At 35.2% G+C, this 19,569-nt stretch overlaps 1 protein-coding gene across 4 annotated transcripts in view; it reads left to right on the forward strand.

The window, feature by feature from the left end:
* ATR (ATR serine/threonine kinase) overlaps positions 1-19,569 on the forward strand; it is a 134,575-nt gene that overhangs the window by 25,942 nt on the left and 89,064 nt on the right. For all 4 annotated transcript variants that reach the window (XM_053918513.1, XM_053918511.1, XM_053918510.2 and 1 more), the window contains 13 exons: positions 86-963; positions 1,765-1,943; positions 2,632-2,823; positions 4,027-4,211; positions 4,659-4,811; positions 8,429-8,621; positions 8,850-9,112; positions 10,322-10,512; positions 10,595-10,695; positions 10,898-11,069; positions 12,479-12,649; positions 13,631-13,825; positions 15,067-15,252. In XM_053918513.1, the coding sequence (XP_053774488.1) occupies positions 86-963; positions 1,765-1,943; positions 2,632-2,823; positions 4,027-4,211; positions 4,659-4,811; positions 8,429-8,621; positions 8,850-9,112; positions 10,322-10,512; positions 10,595-10,695; positions 10,898-11,069; positions 12,479-12,649; positions 13,631-13,825; positions 15,067-15,252 (3,059 nt within the window). The remainder of the gene's footprint in view (positions 1-85; positions 964-1,764; positions 1,944-2,631; positions 2,824-4,026; positions 4,212-4,658; positions 4,812-8,428; positions 8,622-8,849; positions 9,113-10,321; positions 10,513-10,594; positions 10,696-10,897; positions 11,070-12,478; positions 12,650-13,630; positions 13,826-15,066; positions 15,253-19,569) is intronic.

The raw sequence follows: 19,569 nt of genomic DNA on the forward strand, positions 1-19,569 counted from the left end.
AAAAGTAAGTTATTAAGCATTTAGCAAATTAATAAGGATTTCTGATGTACTTATTTAATATCTTTTTTGTTTGCTTATTTCAAAGATTTCAGTAATTGGATCATAAGAAGACTTCTGCGGATTGCAGCAACTCCATCCTGTCATATGTTACACAAGAAAATCTGTGAAGTCATCTGCTCATTATTATTTCTTTTTAAAAGCAAGAGTCCTGCTATTTTTGGAGTGCTGACAAAGGAATTATTACATCTTTTTGAAGACTTGATTTACCTCCACAGAAGAAATGCAATGGGACACTTTGTGGAATGGCCAGTGGTAGTTAGCCGATTTTTAAGTCAATTAGATGAACATGTGGGATATTTACAGCCAGCTCCTTTGCAGTTCATGAACATGCAAAATTTAGAATTTATTGAAATCACTTTATTAACAGTTCTAATTCGTATTATTGCAATTGTGTTTTTTAGAAGGCAAGAACTCTTATTTTGGCGGATAGGTTGTGTTCTGCTGCAGTATGGTAGTCCAAAAATTAAATCCTTGGCAATTAGCTTTTTAACTGAACTATTTGAGCTTGGAGGACTTCCGGCACAACCAGCCAGCACTTTTTTCAGCTCATTTTTGGAATTATTAAAACACCTTGTAGAAATGGATGCTGACCAATTGAAAATCTATGAAGGTCCATTATTAAAGCTAATACAGACACTATTCGCTTTTGAAGCAGAAGCTTATAGAAATATTGAACCTGTCTATTTAAATATGCTGCTGGAAAAACTCTGTGTCATGTTTGAAAACGGTGTGCTTATGAGACTTAAGTCTCATTTACTAAAAGGAGCTTTTTGTCACTTACTGCAGTATTTCCTTAAATCTGTTCCAGCGGGGTATGAATCTGCTTCACAAGTTAGGGAAGTTTATGTGAGAAATATTTGTAGAGCTCTTGTAGATGTGCTTGGAGTTCAGGTAGATGCAGAGGTAAGTCATTTTTAAGGTTAAGTATTATTTTCATAACTTATATATGCATATATGCAAGATACAATGAGAGAATAGAATATCTTCAATAATAATGTACATTCAGAATGGGATGTTTTTTGCAATGTACTTTGGCTCCCTACAATGGATTATTACTTGGATTTCAGAAGAATTTCTTCACTAAGTTGGTAATGAACTGCCAATGAAGTTGAATGTTTTAAGGTAGAATTTCTGAAGTGTGTGCATGTTTGATGCATTATTAATTAAAAGGGGGTCAGTTAACTTAATTGCAAAAACTGAGCACCAAGATTTTTTTTGACAGTTTATCATCAATAACTTTTAGAAAACCTATGGGTACATAGTTGTAGTAATGCCTCTTTTTCTATTTGAGCTGTGAATAGAGAGGCAGTGCAATAAAATAGATGTGCAGTAACTTGATTAAATATTTTAGTTTATTTTTATCTCTGAGACTTGCTGGATTTGTAGTATGGAATAAGTTAGTAATTCCCTTAATAGAATATTTTTTGTGACATTTTGATAGAAGGAAAAACAATTTATAGGGAGAAGGATTTGTTATGCCTTCTAAAATTATAGAACCATAGTTCTAGATAAAGAATTATATGTAGACTGTGAAATTCTATATATTAACTTAATATATAAGGTCTTTGTTTTACCTGATGAGACTCCAGAAATAGTTTACTTTTTTAGAAAACTTACAGCTAATTCCTACTGCATTTTCACTGTCTGTGAATAATACAAACATTTCGTAAGAGTTGGTTGTTGAAATTATTTTTGCTTTCTCAGTACTTGTTGGGGCCACTTTATGCAGCCTTAAAAATGGAAACTATGGAAATTATTGAGGAGATTCAGTGCCAACTTCAACAGGAAAACCTCAGCAGTATAAGTGATGGACTATCACCCAAAAGGCGTCGACTCAGCTCATCTCTAAACTTCTCCAAAAGATCAACAAAACAGACTGAGGAGTATGACCTTCATTCAGTTTTTATTTAGCTATATAGCAAAACTTTATTTACTTTTGAAAATTGCCTTTAGCTGTGGCTGGTGTGACTCAGTGGATTGAGCACTGGACTGTGAAGCAAAGGGTCGCTGGTTTGATTCCCAGTCAGGGCTTGTGCCTGGGTTGCGGGCCAGGTCCCCAGTAGGGGTGTGTGAGAGACAACCACACACTGATCTTTCTCTCCCTCTCTTTCTCCCTACCTTCCCCTCTCTCTACATATATATAAATAAAATCTTTTTTAAAATTACCTTTAGTTAAGTGCTTTGACTTAAATACACAAAGAACATTTGTTCTTTCTAGAGGTAGACAAAGAAATGCCTAACATACTTTAATAGTGCTAGTATGAAATATTTTATGGATAAATATGGTTACTCACCACCCAGGACTATAAGTCTCTACTGTCTAGTTTAACTTCTTAATATATGAAAAATCTGAGACTGTACATCTAATAGCAGCTTTTAAAAATGTGGATAAGTGACTTTTTTTTATATTTGGTCAAAGAATTCCCATATTTCAGACGTCCATGAAAGTTGTTTTACATCTTAGGATAAATTTCAGTACTTTACACGTTATTTTTTGTTTTAAGCATTTTTCATGTTTGAACCAAGTTTATGTTAAATATGACTATATTTATACTGTGGTTATAATTACAGAATTAATCATGTGGATATGAACAAAAGAAGCTTATTATGGAGTGCCCTGAAACAGAAAGCTGAATCTCTTCAGATTTTCCTTGATCATTGTAGTCTAGAGAATCCTGTTGTTGAGACTTTAGAAGGAATTGCTGTTGTCCTGCAACTGACTGCTCTGTGTGCTGTTCATTGTTCTCCTCAAAACACGGACTGGTAAAACAACTTGTATTTTCTGAGTGGGTTTTCTGTAATAAATTTGGGTTTATGGTTTAGGAGCCTTCATTCACTTGATTTGTATGACCTTAAAACACAAACTTTTTACTGAAATAGAAATTTGTTTTTTATTGAGTACTTGCTAAATGCTATGTACTTTGTTAAGTACTATACATAACTTAATTTTTACAACAATTCTGTGAGGTAAATGCTATTATGCTTCCTTTACAAATTAGAAACTGAGGCTTAGAGATATTGAGGCCTTTTTTTGGTCTGAAGTCTAAACAAACTCCTGGGCATACACGTTTATAAAATTGCAAAATACATTTTTATGCAACTCAAAAGCCAATTTTTTTTAGTCAAACATTAAGTTGAAAGAACACTTGCCTTTGATAATAAGAGAAGGAATTTAGAACTTGCTAAAGGTGTGTTTGTTCAGTATTCTTAACATAGGTTAATTATTCTATTGGAAAAAACAATAGGGTAGGTGCTCTCTGAAGATTTAGTCTTATTTTTGGTGCCATATTATAGACCAAAACTCCTTATTAATTTGTTACATGATAATTTATTCTGTATTTTCTGATTCATTGATTTTTTTCAATTACAGTTTACATACAATATTATTCTGTGTTAGTTTCATATATACAGCATATATGAAACTAAAAAATCATGTACTTTACAGAGTGGGTCCCTCTGATGTTTCAAGTAAATATTGACTGTATTCTTTGAGCAGCAATCTCCTTCTGACTGTTCTGCCCTGATTCATTCTTTTAGCTAGCCAATCCAAAGTTATGGAGGAAATATTAAAAAAATATTAGTTCATATTGCATTAAATTTGGAATTTCAAATAACTTGAAGGAATAGCTAATTAGGCTGAGGACTCCCCTTGTCCTATTATTAAGAAAGGATTTACTAAGCCAGTTAAAAATTACACAGTCAGTCTTCAGTCATTTTTAAGCCTGGTGATGCCAGATTTAAATATCCTAGATTAATTTTAATTACCAAATCCTAAGAGTGATTTAGAAAGGTATGAAAAGATTAAGCTTCAAATAATAATGATATTAATTGATTTACATATTTATTTTGAATTGGTTTAAAGTTATATGCTAGTTTTATACTCCCAATTTCTTTTGGCTTACTACAATATTAGGTTTGACTAACAACTAATTTTAATCTATGTCTTAAAAAATGTATTAATTGCAGCCATTTCAAGGACTGTCAACAAAAGTATAAGAAGAAACCAGTAGTAATAACTTGGATGCCTTTGGATTTTTACACAAAAGTGCTTAAGAGCTGTAGGAGTTTGTTGGAATCTGTTCAGAAACCTGACCTGGGGGCAGTTATTGATAAAGTGATGAAAATATGCGATGCCTTGATTTATATTCAAGGTGAGTACAAATAAGTAGTAAATCAAAATAACCTTTAGGAATAATCAACATAGAAATCTCTTTTGCCTAAGGTGTAAATGTACAAATGTTTGCAATAACCAGAAGTTTACTTGATTTCAATTCTGTTAAGCTGTCATTAATTTCCAAGTTCCAAAATTATTTGTATCATATTTTGATTTATTATTCTTTTTCAGTCAGTGGAAATTACTTATAGCTTTAAAATTTTTTGGAGCATCTGAAGAATGCTAAGGTCCTTAAAAATACATAGATGAAGCCACATTTAATTTGTTTGGGTTCATAGGGCTCAGAACATCATTTCTATGTTGAGATTGTTAACTGAATATTTATTCTAATTCTACCAGATGATTGGAACATCTGTTTTTATTGAAAAAGGTAGAAATGATTAAGGAAGAGATGTAATTAATCACTTGTTGTGTGTTTCTGTAGTAAAAACTTCATTTGAAGATCATATTCTAGAAGATTTATGTGGAATGCTCTCAATTCCATGGATTTATTCCCATTCTGATGATGGCTGTTTAAAATTGACAACATTTGCCACTAATCTTCTAACATTAAGCCAGAGGATTTCAGATAGCTTCTGTAAGTGGTCACAAAATTCTATGTCTGGTTTGTTTTGGTTTAACTCATCTCTATTTGGGATTTCTACACTTACTTCTATATTTTCAATAACTAAGAATTATGTATTTTTTTAAGATTTTATTTATTTATTTTTAGAGAGAGGGGAAGGGAAGGAGAAAGAGAGGGAGAGAAACATCAATGTGTGGTTGCCTCTTGTGCAGCCCCTACTAGGGACCTGGCCCACAACCCAGGCATGTGCCCTGACTGGGAATCGAATCCTCGACCTTTTGGTTCACAGTTCAGTGCTCAATACCCTGAGCCACACCAGCTGGGGTGAGAGGAGGAACATTTTTAATAATGCAAAAACAAGTTAAACATATAAAAAGTTAAAAATTGTAGGATTTGCACACATCCTCAACTCTTCTGTCACATTGTTCTCTAAAAATGTCATTTCAATTCACGATCCTACTAGCAGAATATTGGAGTTCCCATTGTTTCTCATCCTCTCTTTAAAATTTTTGCTATCAAAAAAAAAAAAAGAAGAAATGTGAATGTCGAGGAGGTAACTACCCTATTTTTCGGACCACAAGATGCATCTAGGTTTTAGAGGAGGAAAATAGGAAAAAAAAATTTGAAGCAAAAAATGTGGTAAAATATTTGATAACATAAATAACATAATATTTCACCTATGTAAATGAAAGCTACATTCAGACTATAAAATGTGCCCCCATTTTCCTCCCAAATTTTGGGGGAGAAAGTACATCTTATAGCCTGAAAAATATGGTATCTAAAAACAATTATTTTTTAACTCTGGTGGGTATGATTTTTAATTGCATTTTCCTGATTATGTAGTAATATTGTGCATACACCTTTTTCTGGAACATTTCATTTTTGGAGAGGGAGCTTTTAATTAAATTAAATTTAAATATATTTTATTTTTTTAATTATATTTTATTGATTATGTTATTTCAGTTGTCCCAATTTTTCCCCCTTTGCTCCCCTCCACCCAGCATTCTCCACTCCCTCAGGCAACCCCCACACCATTGTTCATGTCCACAGGTCATATGTATAAGTTCTTTGGCTGCTCCATTTCCTATACTGTACTTTACATCCCCATGACTATTCTGTAACTGCCTATTTGTAATTATTAATTCCTTTGCCTCTTCACTCATTCCTCCATACTCCAACCAGGTAACCCTCATAATGCTCTCCATATCCATGAATGTCTCTGTTCTACTTATTTGCTTAGTTCTTTAGATTCAATTGTTGATGGGTATGTATTTATTGCCATTTTATTGTTCATAGGTTTGATCTTTTTCTTAAATAAGACGCTTTAACATTTCATATAATGATTTGGTGATGATAAACTCCTTTAGTTTTTTCTTGTCTGGGAAGCTTTTTTATTTGCCCTTTGATTCTAAATGATAGCTTTGCTGGGTAGAGCAGTCTTGGTTGTACGTCCCTGTTTTTCATGACTTTGAATATTTCCTGCCAATCCCTTCTAGCCTGCAAACTTTCTTTTGAGAAATCAGCTGACAGTCTTGTGGGAACTCCCCTGTACGTAACTAGTTGCTTTTCTTTTGCTGCTTTTAAGATCCTCTCTTTATCTTTAACCTTTGGCATTTTAATTATGATGTGTCTTGGAATGGGCTTCTTGCATCCATCTTGTTTGGGACTCTGTGCTTCCTGAACTTGCATGTCTATTTCCTTCACCAAATTAGAGAAGTTTCTTTCATTATTTTTTCAGATAGATTTCCACTTTCTCTTCTATTTCTGACACCCCTATGATGATACGACTTTTGGACCTCTCGAAGTTGTTCCAGAGGCTGCTTACCACATTCTCATTTTTTTTTGGAATCTTTTTTCTTGTTGTTCTGACTGGTTGTGTTTTGCTTCCTGATGTTCCAAATCATTTATTTGGTTCTTGGCTTCATCCCCTCTGCGGTTGTTTCTCTGTAAATTGTTCTTTATTTCAATTAGTGTATCTTTTGTTTCTGACTGGGTCTTTTTTATGCTGTTGAGGTCCTCACTAAGTTCCTTCAGCATCCTTATAACCAGTACTTGAACTCTGCATCTGATAGATTGCTTATCTCCATTTTATTTAGTTCTTTTTCTGGAGTTTTGATCTGTTCTTTCATTTTGACCACATTTCTTTGTCTTCTCATTTTGGCAGCCTCTCTGTGTTTGTTTCTATGTATTAGGTAGAGCTGCTACATCTCCCAGGCTTGGTAGAGTGGCCTAATGTAGTAGGCGTCTTGTAGGGTCCTGTAGCTCAGCCTCCCCATCCCCCAAGCTGTATACTTGAGGTGTGCCCTTTGTGTGCTCTGAGTACTCCCTCCTCTTGTTGAGCCTTGATTGCTGTTGGCAGGTCAATATGAGAGATTTATCCAGGCCAATAAGCTAGAAGGACTGGCAGTGACCACTGACCATCAACCTCTGCCCTCTGTGGAGGATCAGCTGTGCAGGGGCAGGGTGGTGGTACTCGGACGTGGTCTGAAGCTGTCCGGTGGGTATGCTGGCCTTGGAGTTTCCCAGGTGGTTCAGGCCAAGGTCAGCCTCCACGTGTGTTTTTCCTGGGACTAACCTGCATGAGGTATAAAGCAATATGAGATGGCTACTGCTTGTGCTGGGCTTGTAGATGCCCGGGTGAAGGCAAGCTGTGAACCTATGCTGGCTGCTGCTAGTGCTGGGCCTAGGGCTACTCAGCAAGAAGTATGGGGGCTAGGGGCTTACTGAGGCTGGCTGTTGGTTGTTAGATAGGTTTTAGGAAGTTGTAAAGCAAGAGGTAAGACCAGCCATTCATATGGAAAAGTCATGATTCACAGCTTGGGTGGTCAGGAACTTGGGTGGAGTGGAGTCTCAGAGGACCTCCAGGGTGGGGCAAACAGTATTAGCCAGATCGGTGGAGTTTCAGATATGGCAGCAGCCTGCTAGCTCTGTGGCTGTGTGGTGGGAGGGTCAAAAAGAGACAATAGCCTCTGGCCACCATTCTGTCTGGGAGAAAGGTGTCCCCCAGCTCCCACCTTGATGCCAGACACTTCAGTTCCTCTCTGTATACCATGGTGCCTTTCCAGCTGGTACTCCAGTGCTGGAGCTCAGAGTGAGTGAATCCGAGTAAGTCTGTGTATGGGTTCTTTAAAGGGAACTATTTGGGACTCCAGGATTTCTTCAACTGACTCAATACCCACTGGTTTTTGCAGCCAGGAGTTATAGGGACTTATATTCTTTCCACTTGAACCCTGGGCTGGGAGGCCTGGTATGGGGCTGGTACTCCTTACTCTTGAGATACCCCTCCCGAATTTTTATCCACCACACGTGGATGTGGGACCAGCCCATTTTGCATCTCTGCCCCTCCTACCATTCTGGATGGATGTGGTTTCTTTTATTCTGTAGTTGTGAGACTTCATTCAACTTGATTTCTGATGTTTCTAGTGATGGTTGTTTATATTTTAGTTGTAATTTTGATGTGGTTGTGTGAAGAGGCAGACCATGTTTACCTATGCTGCCATCCTGACCAGAAGTAAAATATTACCTGTAATTGATATGTTACTGACTGTACAATAAAGAATGAACATATGTGTGTATATATAAATAAAGTTAACATTCAGAAATCTTGTTTAATAGACTTAATTTTTCAGCACCACAGGCACAATCACGATGTGTGTTTCTTCTTACACTATTTCCAAGAAGAATATTCCTTGAATGGAGAACAGCAGTTTACACCTGGGCCCTGCAGAGCTCCCATGAAGTAATCAGGACTAGTTGTGTTAATGGATTTTTTATCTTATCGCAGAAGCAGAATTCTTGTAACAGAGTTCCCAAGATTCTTATGTATGTATTCATATTTTAATTTGAATATATAACTTGACTGGAAAAATCATATATGTAAATTAAAGTTAATGTTGATGTTAATAGAACAAATGTTGCTTTTAGTTTTAGAATTTAAATATTTTTTTCTTATGGGCTTTGTCTTACTAGTACTTTTGCCACAAATTAAGTGAGGCTATTGGACCACAGAATTAAGTAAGAAGGTTTAGTACCACTTCTTTTTTTCCCCAGAGATAAAGTCAAAGATGATTCCGATATTGTTAAGAAAGAATTTGCCTCTGTACTTGGTCAACTTGTCTGTACACTTCATGGCGTGTTTTACCTGACAAGTTCTTTAATAGAACCTTTTTCTGAACATGGACATATTGACCTCTTCTGTAAGAGCCTGAAAGTCACTTCTCAACATGAATGTTCATCTTCTCGACTAAGAGCTTCTGTTTTCAAGCCATTCCTTTTCCTTCTGAAAAAAAAAGTATCTAGTCTAGTGAAACTTGGTGAGTGATTTGTTATTTAATATTTTAAAATCCACTTAACTTCTATTTTTAAAATCCATGATAGAATTAGCCTGATGCCTTAAAAACTTAGACTTTCTTGATTGGTTCAATGTTCATGTAATGATTATTTGTAAAGGGGGTGACTGTATCACAAAAGAAACAAGGGAAGTAGTATTTTGATTTTTAAATTGCCCTTGTGATTTGATAGTATAATGGGGCATACCTGATGTTTGGTTCAATGTAATGAGATTCAATATTCTTTTTTTTTTTTTTTAAGATTTTATCTTGACTTTTAGAGAGAGGGGAAGGGAGGGAGAAAGATCAGTGAACACAACTCCCAACCAGGGACCTGGCTTACAACCCAGGCATGTGCTCTGGCTGGGAATCAAACCAGCAACCTTTTGGTTTTCAGGCCAGTGTTCAATCCATTAAGCCACACCAGCCAGGGCAGGTTCAATATTTTTAATTCTCTTTGGTGATACCAGAGACCTTGTTAATGTGTTCCCTGTCACAGCCTTGGACCTTCAGGGCTTCAAATGGTTAGATATTGCACAACTGAGGATTGTAGATTGTATCTTCTTGGCCATTTTTCAATGGTAATTGTTTAAGGGTTTGTTGGGAGCATGAGATTTACACAAATACTTTCCAGATCCATTTGTTTGGGTTCTGTTTTGCAACTTGTTCTCAAGTTTTCAAAACAGTATGTGATAGGTAGTTTCTAGGACTTCCTAAATCTTTTAATGTAAGATTAACAGTATGGCTAAAATTACCCTGAATTCATAGTTCTTCAGATTAGTGAAATGTGGTTTTAAGTCTGTCTTGGTAACATACAAAATCTAAGTGACTAGTATTTAACAACTTAAAAAATTCTAGAACTTATTTTAGATTAAATTATTTAAAACTTTAAAAAAATTATATTTTATTGATTATGCTATTATAGTTGTCCCAATTTTTCCCCCTTTGCCCTCTTTGAGCCAACACCCCCCACTCCCTCAGGCAAAATTTTATTAAGTATAAAGTATATTAAAAATTATAAATTCATTTTAATCCTTTACAATTCTGTGTGCTGTATAAATTTAAATACTAAATATTGACATTATGAGGCAGCTTAGAATTCTGTGTAGCATATTATTTATTGACAATACTTTTATAGTAAAATTCTGAATTTTAATGTGTTAAATTAGGTATTAATATGCTCTTGCCCTTTAGCTTTCATAGATAATCTATATCATCTTTGTAAGCATCTTGATTTTAGAGAAGATGAAACAGATGTAAAAATAGTTCTTGGAGCTTTATTAAATTTAATGGAAGATCCAGACAAGGATGTTAGAGTGGCTTTTAGTGGAAATATCAAACACATACTGGAATCCTTGGACTCTGAAGATGGATTTATAAAAGAGGTTTGATAATTTTTATCTTTAAACATTTGTGTTTTCATAAACCTGACCTAGAAATTTAACTAATTAATTTTATTGTTCTTAGCTTTTTGTCTTAAGAATGAAGGAAGCGTATACACATGCTCAAATCTCAAGAAATAATGAGTTGAAGGATACTTTGATTCTTACGACAGGAGATATTGGAAGGTATATATGGCAGCATTTACATACTTCCTTACTTATTTTGGCCGTTCTCTTTTTTTTTTTTATTTGCCTGGTGTTTGAAATGGTGGCATGAGGGATGTGATATTAGAGAAAAAAATATGATATCAGCATGCATTGGTATGTGGATTTCCATTTATTTTTGAGACATTAATGATAACTTTTTTTTTTTTTTTTTCAATTTCAGGGCAGCAAAAGGAGATTTAGTACCTTTTGCACTTTTGCACTTACTGCATTGTTTACTGTCCAAGTCAGCATCTGTCTCTGGAGCAGCATACACAGAAATCAGAGCTTTGGCTGCAGCTAAAAGTGTTAAACTGCAAAACTTTTTCAGCCAGTATAAGAAACCCATCTGTCAGGTGAGAGTCAGCATTGGCCTTGACTATGGGACATAGCAGTGCTTTGTAAGAGTTAAAAAAAAACATATATATGTTTTATTTTTCTTGCCTTAAATGATATATTTTTAAAAACAATATATTCAGTTTAAGAGCATCTAAATCTTGCCAGTTTTATATTTTAGCATCTTGGACTGAAGATGTAGATTATAAATGGGAGAGGGGTAAAAATCATATTATTATCGTATTGGGTTGGCCAAATAGTCCATTTACATTTAGGTTTTTTGTATGATGGCTGTAGTAGTGCTCAGTTGTCTTCAACTTCATTTGAAACAGTTTTGTTAGATTGCATCGTGACAGCTTTCATATCAGTGTGTCTTTAAAAAAACTTATCAAAATTGGTGAATTTTTGTGCAGCCATTTTAATACTGAAGATGGGAGAAGACATGCAACATTTTCAGTATATTATGATTTATCATTTGAAGAAGGGTAAAAATGCAACTGAAGTGCAAAAAAGACTTGTGCAGTGTATGGAGAAGGTGTTGTGACTGATCAAATGTGTCAAAAGTGGTTTGCGAAGTTTCTTGGTACTATTGATATTTTGGCCCAATAATTGTTTGCTGTGGGGCTGTCTTATGCACTGGAAGATGTTTAGCAGAACCCCTTGTCTCTACTCACTAGAAGCCAATAACAGGACACAGCCGACATACCCAAAACATCCAAATGAATAAAGTTATTAGTGAAAATGAAAAATGTGTCTTTTATTTTATGGAAAAAACATAACAGACTTTTTGGCCCACCCAATATATTGGATATTATGCTCTATTGTTAATCTATGAAGAGGTGCCTTTCCTTTAGCGATGATGAACTTTTATGCTTTGATATTATGGATAAGGGGCTTTGTTCTTAAAAGGTTGATTCACTTCATGACTGAAAAGTTAGGATATGTTAAAATACTGGTTTTGCCCTGTGTTGGTATAACCCTAAGCAAGATATTCAAGTTTCTTAACTAAGCCTGGTTAATGACCTAAAAGTGAGATTATACATAATCTATTCCATTACTTTGTTATAACAATTAAGTGAATGTTAATTGAGGTAATATGTTTATTTATTTATTTTTGAAGATTTTATTTATTTAATTTTAGAGAAAGAGGAAGGGAGGGAGAAAGAGAGGTAGAGAAACATCAGTGTGTGGTTGCCTCTCACATGCCCCCTACTGGGGGACGTGGCCCGCAATCCAGGCATGTGTCCCGACTGAGAATCTACCAGCGACCCTTTGGTTCACAGGTCGGTGCTCAGTCCCCTGAGCCACACCAGCCAGGGCTGAGGTAATATGTTTAGAACACTGTCTGATACTGTCCTTGATGTTACCTTAAAAAGTATTAGTTAAATTTTGTTCCTTGTGTGAAAACTAACAAACCATTTTGCTTTAGTTTTTGGTGGAATCCCTTCACTCCAGTCAGGTGACAGCACTTCCTGGTACTCCATGCCAGAACACTGAGATGCGCAAACAGGATGTGGCTCACCAGAGAGAAATGGCTCTGAATACCTTGTCTGAAATTGCCAATGTTTTTGACTTTCCTGATCTTAATCGTTTCCTTACTGTAAGTTACAAGTTACATAATATAGTTGACTTAATTGAGGTTTTCAATTCAATATTTTGTGTTTATTCTAGATTTTTTAAAAGAAAATCTGGCAAGTACATTGAGGAGCATATAGACCCTAAATTTTCAGATTTTGACTTTGTTATGATAACGTTACTTGTATAAAATTTAAGTTCATGCCAATTTGAGTTATTGCTCTAATGGTTAGCTATCTCTAAAGTTTAATACTAATTGATTAATGCTAATTAATTCAGTTGACTGAGCCTTTATGTCTTTGGTGCCGTGATTGGTTCTGTTGGCAATTCGAAGTCTGATATCATCATTTGTACCCTTAAGGAGTTGGAGTAATACAGTATAAACCTAGTGTTATGGATGATCTTCTGTGAATTCAGATGACAATTTGAAATGTGGAGTGGTTTGGGAAGCCTTTGAGAAATCCTTAGGACTGAGATTTGAAAGATGGTTGTAGTAGATTTTCTTCTTACCTTTTCCCGAAGGCAAAGTTTATTATTACTTTTAGCTAATAAATTATAATGTGATTTATACAGGATTTTTCTGCAGTATTATTATATTTTAACAAACTTAAATTGCTTGTAAATTGGTCAAATCCTGGAAGGAAATAATAAATCAGGCATAGAACTTATCCTTAGAGCATGAGTACATTTTAACATATACTCATGAAAAAATATCTTCTTTACCTATAAATTAGTTTGTTTATTGTCTGTGTCTCCTGCCCTACAATGTAAACTGTGTCCTCAGGGACCTTGCCTGTTTCTTCACAGCTTTATCTTTAATACCTGCATCATAGTAGATGCTTGGTAAACATATGTTGAATGAATAAATGGTAAATCTGAATTCAAATACCTATGTCATATGTGGACTTCAAATTTGTGTGGCATTTTAAGATATTTTTGCACATAGCTTATGTATTTTATCACCTGGACAAATGTTCTTTTTGGTAATTGTAGTGTTTTTTTTCAGAGGACATTACAAGTTCTGCTACCTGACCTTGCTGCCAAAGCAAGCCCTGCAGCTTCTGCTCTCATTCGAACTTTAGGAAAACAATTAAATGTCAATCGTAGAGAGATTTTAATAAATAACTTCAAGTATATTTTTTCTCATTTGGTCTGTTCCTGTTCCAAGGATGAATTAGAACGTGCCCTTCATTATCTAAAGGTAATTGAATATTTATAGATATTTTACCCTTCTTTAAATTATCATTAAAGGAGAGCTGCAGTAACATTCTTGTAGATAGTGGGTAATGTATAGCCTATACTAACGTCACTTAAAAACAACTGATATTATGTAAATAAACTTTGTCCTGGGCCTAGAGGGTTTATTAAATAGAATTATTGTTTTGTTACTTTCTTTGATCATTTTACCATAATGGCATATGATAATCATTCATTCATGGATCAGGTTCTCAGCTAATTTCACTTTAGAATTTTTTAATTGATTGGAACTAGATGTTGAGTAATGATATGCAAGTAATTATATCTATAGGAAGAGGCAGTTTCCTTCAAATGCAGTATAATGTCAGCATTTAGTTTATTAAGTGCAGATTACAATTTGGCTCAGTTTCTTGCTAGTTTTTAAATTTAAAATTATAGCTTGTGTGTCTTTTTGGTGTCATAATAGCAATGGTAGTTTTAAAGAATATGAGACTGTATGGGAACAGAAGACCCTGTGTGATACGCATATGTGACTTTACTATTTCCTTTGTTAATTTATGTCATGTGTTTCATGATATGCCAGCAATAGATCTATTTTCACATAAGAGTTGTTGAATAAGGAGTATATTTATTTATTTTGAGAAAGACAATCTCTGTCATAGAGGTAGAATAATAAGTATTTACTGAGTGCTTACTACATATCAGAAACTTTGCTAAATAATTTATCTATCATTTCACTCATTGTTGCCTAGTGAGAGAAAGATACTATTACTTTTCCATTTTATAGATGAGGAAACTAAGGCATAGAGAGGTCAGATGAGGTAACTTGTTCAAGTCACAATACAACTAATAAGTGACAAATCTGGAATTTAAATCCCATCAGTCTGACTGGAAAGGCTGTACTCTAGGCTTCTGTGCTGTATCTGCTCAGGGATCATGTATGCATGAATAATGAGTGGATGGCATTTTAAGACCTTATAGAAAACTAGGACTTCCTTTTTAAATTTTATTTCCAAATAAAATCTGATCATTTCTCTTCATTACCCATACCCATGGGAGACCTACCAGGAGGAGAGAACAAAATTAGAATAATTTTACATTGCCTTTAAAAAATATCATTAATAAATCTTATCACCTGGTCTAGAGCTCCTGATTTACTAATAGTGTATTAAAAAATCAATATACTTATTTTCAGGATGTTAGTATGGAGAAAAAATAAATTTTAAAAATGTGTCTTTGGATTAGAATGAAACAGATATTGAACTGGGGAGCTTGTTGAGACAAGATTTCCAAGGATTGCATAATGAATTATTGCTGCGTATTGGAGAACACTATCAACAAGTTTTCAATGGTTTGTCAATACTTGCCTCATTTGCATCTAGTGATGATCCATATCAGGGTCCAAAAGATATCATATCACCTGAACTAATGGTAAGGAATATGTTCTATGGGTTTTTTCCCTCCTTTTTCTAGCTTAATTATGAAATTTGAAAAGCAAGTTACTGTGCATTTTCAAATGGTAGAGTTTAGTTTAAATTTTAAATAGGGATTTTTATTTTGTGTTTTTTTTTAAAGATTTTATTTATTTATTTTTAGGGAGGGGGGAAGGTGGGAGAGAGAGAGAGAGAGAGAAACATTGATGTGAGAGGGAAATACTGATTGGTTATCTCTCCTATGTGCCCTGACCAGGGACCAAACAGGTACCCCAGGCATGTGCCGTGACGGGGAATTAAACCTGCAGCCTTTTGCTTTGCAGAATGATACCCAACCAAATGAGCCACAGAAGTCAGGGCTAGGACTTTTATTTCGAAAAGGGTGATCATTGAAATTGAATGGTTACATGAAGGAATTAACAATATATATTAGCATTGAAATATATACATTTTCAAATGATTTTAGATTATATTTTTTACTGAAAAATAAAAAAAATGTTTATTTTTCTTTACCACTTATGAGCTGTAGATTGGAATACATTTGTAGCTTCCCCCAGTTACTCCTTTCTTGGCACAACATATTAACCTTATCAGTTCTAACTATTGAATATATTTAAACCCGTTGTTGGATGTAAGGGAGATTAGAGGATATGTCATCTCTTTTTATCTTTCCCTATCAAAATTTGTATCTGAAATCACTTTACTATTTCATTTTTTTCATCTGAAAAAATATAAAAAATCTTAAGGCTTGTTATTTTTTTGTCTTTTGATTGCCTGATTCCTTCAAGAGACTCTCAAGATTATCCGCAATATACCTTGAGAAGTTTCTGTCTCTGCTTTCTCCTTTTCCATTCATTATGAATTTTTCATTTATTAGCTCATTCACAATGAATTTTTCATTCACTAGCTCATTCTAGTCCAACTCTGTTCTCATTATTCTATTGAACTTCTAGTCAACGTCAAAAGCAGTCTTCCTGCTGTGAAATCCAGTAGTTACTTCTCTTCTTCTATTTTATTCAACCTTTCAGTAGCTTTCAGTGCAACTGACGATCCTTTCCTATATCCATCTATTTCTTTCAATCCGTCTGTGATACCACATTTTCTTGATTTCCTTTTTGTTTCATTGTCCACTCATTTTTAGTCTTTATTGGCTCTTTCCTCTACTTTATCCTCTAAATATTAGATTGATTTAAGACTATGTAATCGGGTGTTTTTCTCTGTAAACATTCTCTCCCTAAATGGAAGAGAATCTGGCCTCATTTGTCCCTTTGCTTTAATATGATTTATATTTTGGTGATTTCATAGTTGAAATTCCAGTCCAGACCTCTCCAGAGCTTTGTACTTACGGATTTATACAGGTTAGGTCCTGGTAGGAAACAGATGGTACACACAAAGATCTTTAACTGAAAATAATTCAATAAAGGGGGCTAATTTCATTGTCATGGGCAAGTTAAGAGAATGAGCAGGAAATGTTAAGGAACCCAGGGACTAGAAAACTTATGCTCCCATTAGTCCTGGGCAAGGATAAGAAGTGGTGTTACCAGAACCTGGTTGAGAGCTAAAACCATGGTGTGGGGGGAGATCTCTCATTGTAGGGGGATGTAGCCATTGGCAGAACCACCTCAAAACCCAGAAGGAGCAGGAAATTTAAGTACCACGCTCTTTTCTCCTGCTCTCCGTTCCTCCGTTGGTACTTCCTATTAACTAAATTCAGAGGGAAGCCAGAGGGAAAGGGATATTGAGTGATGAAATCTGGTAAGCCTTCCAGGCACAGAGCAGTGCAGAAAAGGGTAGCAAATGGATCTGAGGGTGAGAGAGAGTGGCATACAGAGATTATCTAACTTTCTCTTTGTCATCTCTACTTGCCTGTCTTATAAACATCTCAAACAAGTCTAAATATAACATGTCCAGTAAGAATCTTAATTTTACCTCCCTAACCTGTTTATCTCCCTGTCTCAGGAAATGGTACCAATATTAACCTACTTGCTCAAATCAAAACCTGGGAATCAGTCATGAGCCCTCCATAAGTCCTATCACATCTCTCTCCAAAATATATCTTTCCATCTCTGCTGTCACTACCCTCATACAAGTGACCATCATCTTTCTCCAGGACAACAGCAAAAACCTGCTAACTGTTCTCTCCCTTCACTCTTCCCTCTCTATAGCTATATTCAGTTATTTACATAGCATTCAAAGTGCTCTTTGTACAACTTTAGCTCATATCATTCCCTTGCTGAAATAAATTCCTTCTGTGGTTTTCTTTGCTCTATAAGTAAAATCTATAAAACTATATGTGATTTTAGATATAACTTTCCACCTTCATGTTGTACAGCTCTTTTCTTCCTTTCTCACTATCTTTTAGCATCTTTTAGCATGTCAGGCTTTTTCCTGCTTCATAGTCTTTGCACTAGATAGTCTATTGGAATAATAGTATTTGGAATAATCTCCTGGATCTTTCTCCTTCTTTAGATCTCAGAGTTTCCTGATCACCCTATCTAAATTCCCTTATCCCAGTTCTTCTCTATCATGTGATTATGTTGATTTCTATATAGTACTTACTGCAACCATATTTACTTATTTAATGTCCTCCATTCATATTTGTAGGGAGAAAGTGACGTTGCTTATCTTGTTACACCTGAACCTGGCATAGTATTCTAGGCATAGATAATAAATATTTGGTGTGTGGTAGATGAATGAACCATTTGTCTAATTCAAAGGGCTTTATAACTAGAATGTCAACATAGATTATATAAGTGTCATCTATGTCTCCTTGTTATTTTAAGAAGCAGGATCTGGTACTGTGCAATTATGGATTATTAAGCCTAAAAATAAGTCTTAATCCAAATCAGAAGTTTGCAAATTAAATGTAATTTAAGCTTGAGAGACAGATGATTCTCTATGCTTGGCAAGAGAAAAGTTTATCCCAGCATCTAATCTGGAGAGACATGTTGGGCACCTAACTTCTTTTCTACTATGTGCTAGTACACATCCTCCGATCCTCCCCCTCCCCTTGGCACTGTATGTAACCTGGGGATCCGGAAATCAGGTGCCTCACCATCAAGCAATGCAACTTTCTTTCAGAGTTGGAAAATACTTTAATTGCTGCTCTTCCCCAGTTCTTTTTCTTTTGCCTTTTCCTTCCTGTATGTAAAGAATTTGAAAGAGAGGAATATTCTTTGCAGATTACTCATGTTCCCAGTTTGTTGTAATATTAACAATTTATATTTGTTTAACTCTTTACTGTAGTCTCCGTGGTTGATGCGTGTTATCTTAGTTAACTTCTACAACAACTCTATGTAGGAAGTGCTTTAATTGTTCCCATTTGAAAGACTCAAAGGAGTTAAGTAACTCATCCAAAATCACACGTTAGGAAGTATCAAAATTGAGATTTAAACCCAGGTCTGACTGATGTAAAGCCCAAACTCTCTCCTTTAGGACCCTCATTCAAGAAAGAATTAATCCAAAGTGCTATATAGGGTCAGTGATACCTAGTCTATATCTATTGATGTCCATAGCCTTGCATTACACCCCAGCCCAGTGCAGAATTCAAAAGCTCATAATTTCCACTTTTTCTTTTGATATATTTATTGATTATGCTATTACAGTTGTCCCTTTTCCGCCCCTTCACTCAACTCTGTCCTGCCCACCTCCTCCCTCCCACATTCCCCCCCCTATAGTTCATGTCCATGGGTCATACTTATAAGTTCTTTGGCTTCTACATTTCCTACACTATTCTTACCCTCCCCCTGTCTATTTTCCACCTATCATTTATGCTATTTATTCTCTGTACCTTTCCCCCTTCTCTCCCCCTCCCAATCCCCTATTGATAACCCTCCATGTGATCTCCATTGCTGTGGTTCTATTTCTGTTCTAGTTGTTTGCTTAGTTTTCTTTTGTTTTGGTTTTAGGTGTGGTTGTTAATAACTGGGAGTTTGCTGTCATTTTTACTGTTCCTATTTTTGATCTTCTTTTTCTTAGGTAACTCCCTTTAACATTTCATATAATAATGGCTTGGTGATGATGAACTCCTTGAACTTGACCTTATCTGAGAAGCACTTTATCTGCCCTTCCATTCTAAATGATACCTTTGCTGGATACAGTAATCTTGGATGTAGGCCCTTGCCTTTCATGACTTAAAATACTCCTTTCCAGCCCCTTCTTGCCTGCAAGGTCTCTTTTGAGAAATCAGCTGATAGTCTTATGGGAACTCCTTTGTAGGTAACTGTGTGCTTTTGTCTTGCTGCTTCTAAGATTCTCTCCTGTTTCATCTTGGGGAATGTAATGATGTGCCTTGTTGTGTTCCTCCTTGGGTCCA

The sequence above is a fragment of the Desmodus rotundus genome, chromosome 2 (genome assembly GCF_022682495.2).
Source record: "Desmodus rotundus isolate HL8 chromosome 2, HLdesRot8A.1, whole genome shotgun sequence".
Taxonomy (NCBI): Eukaryota; Metazoa; Chordata; class Mammalia; order Chiroptera; family Phyllostomidae; genus Desmodus; species Desmodus rotundus.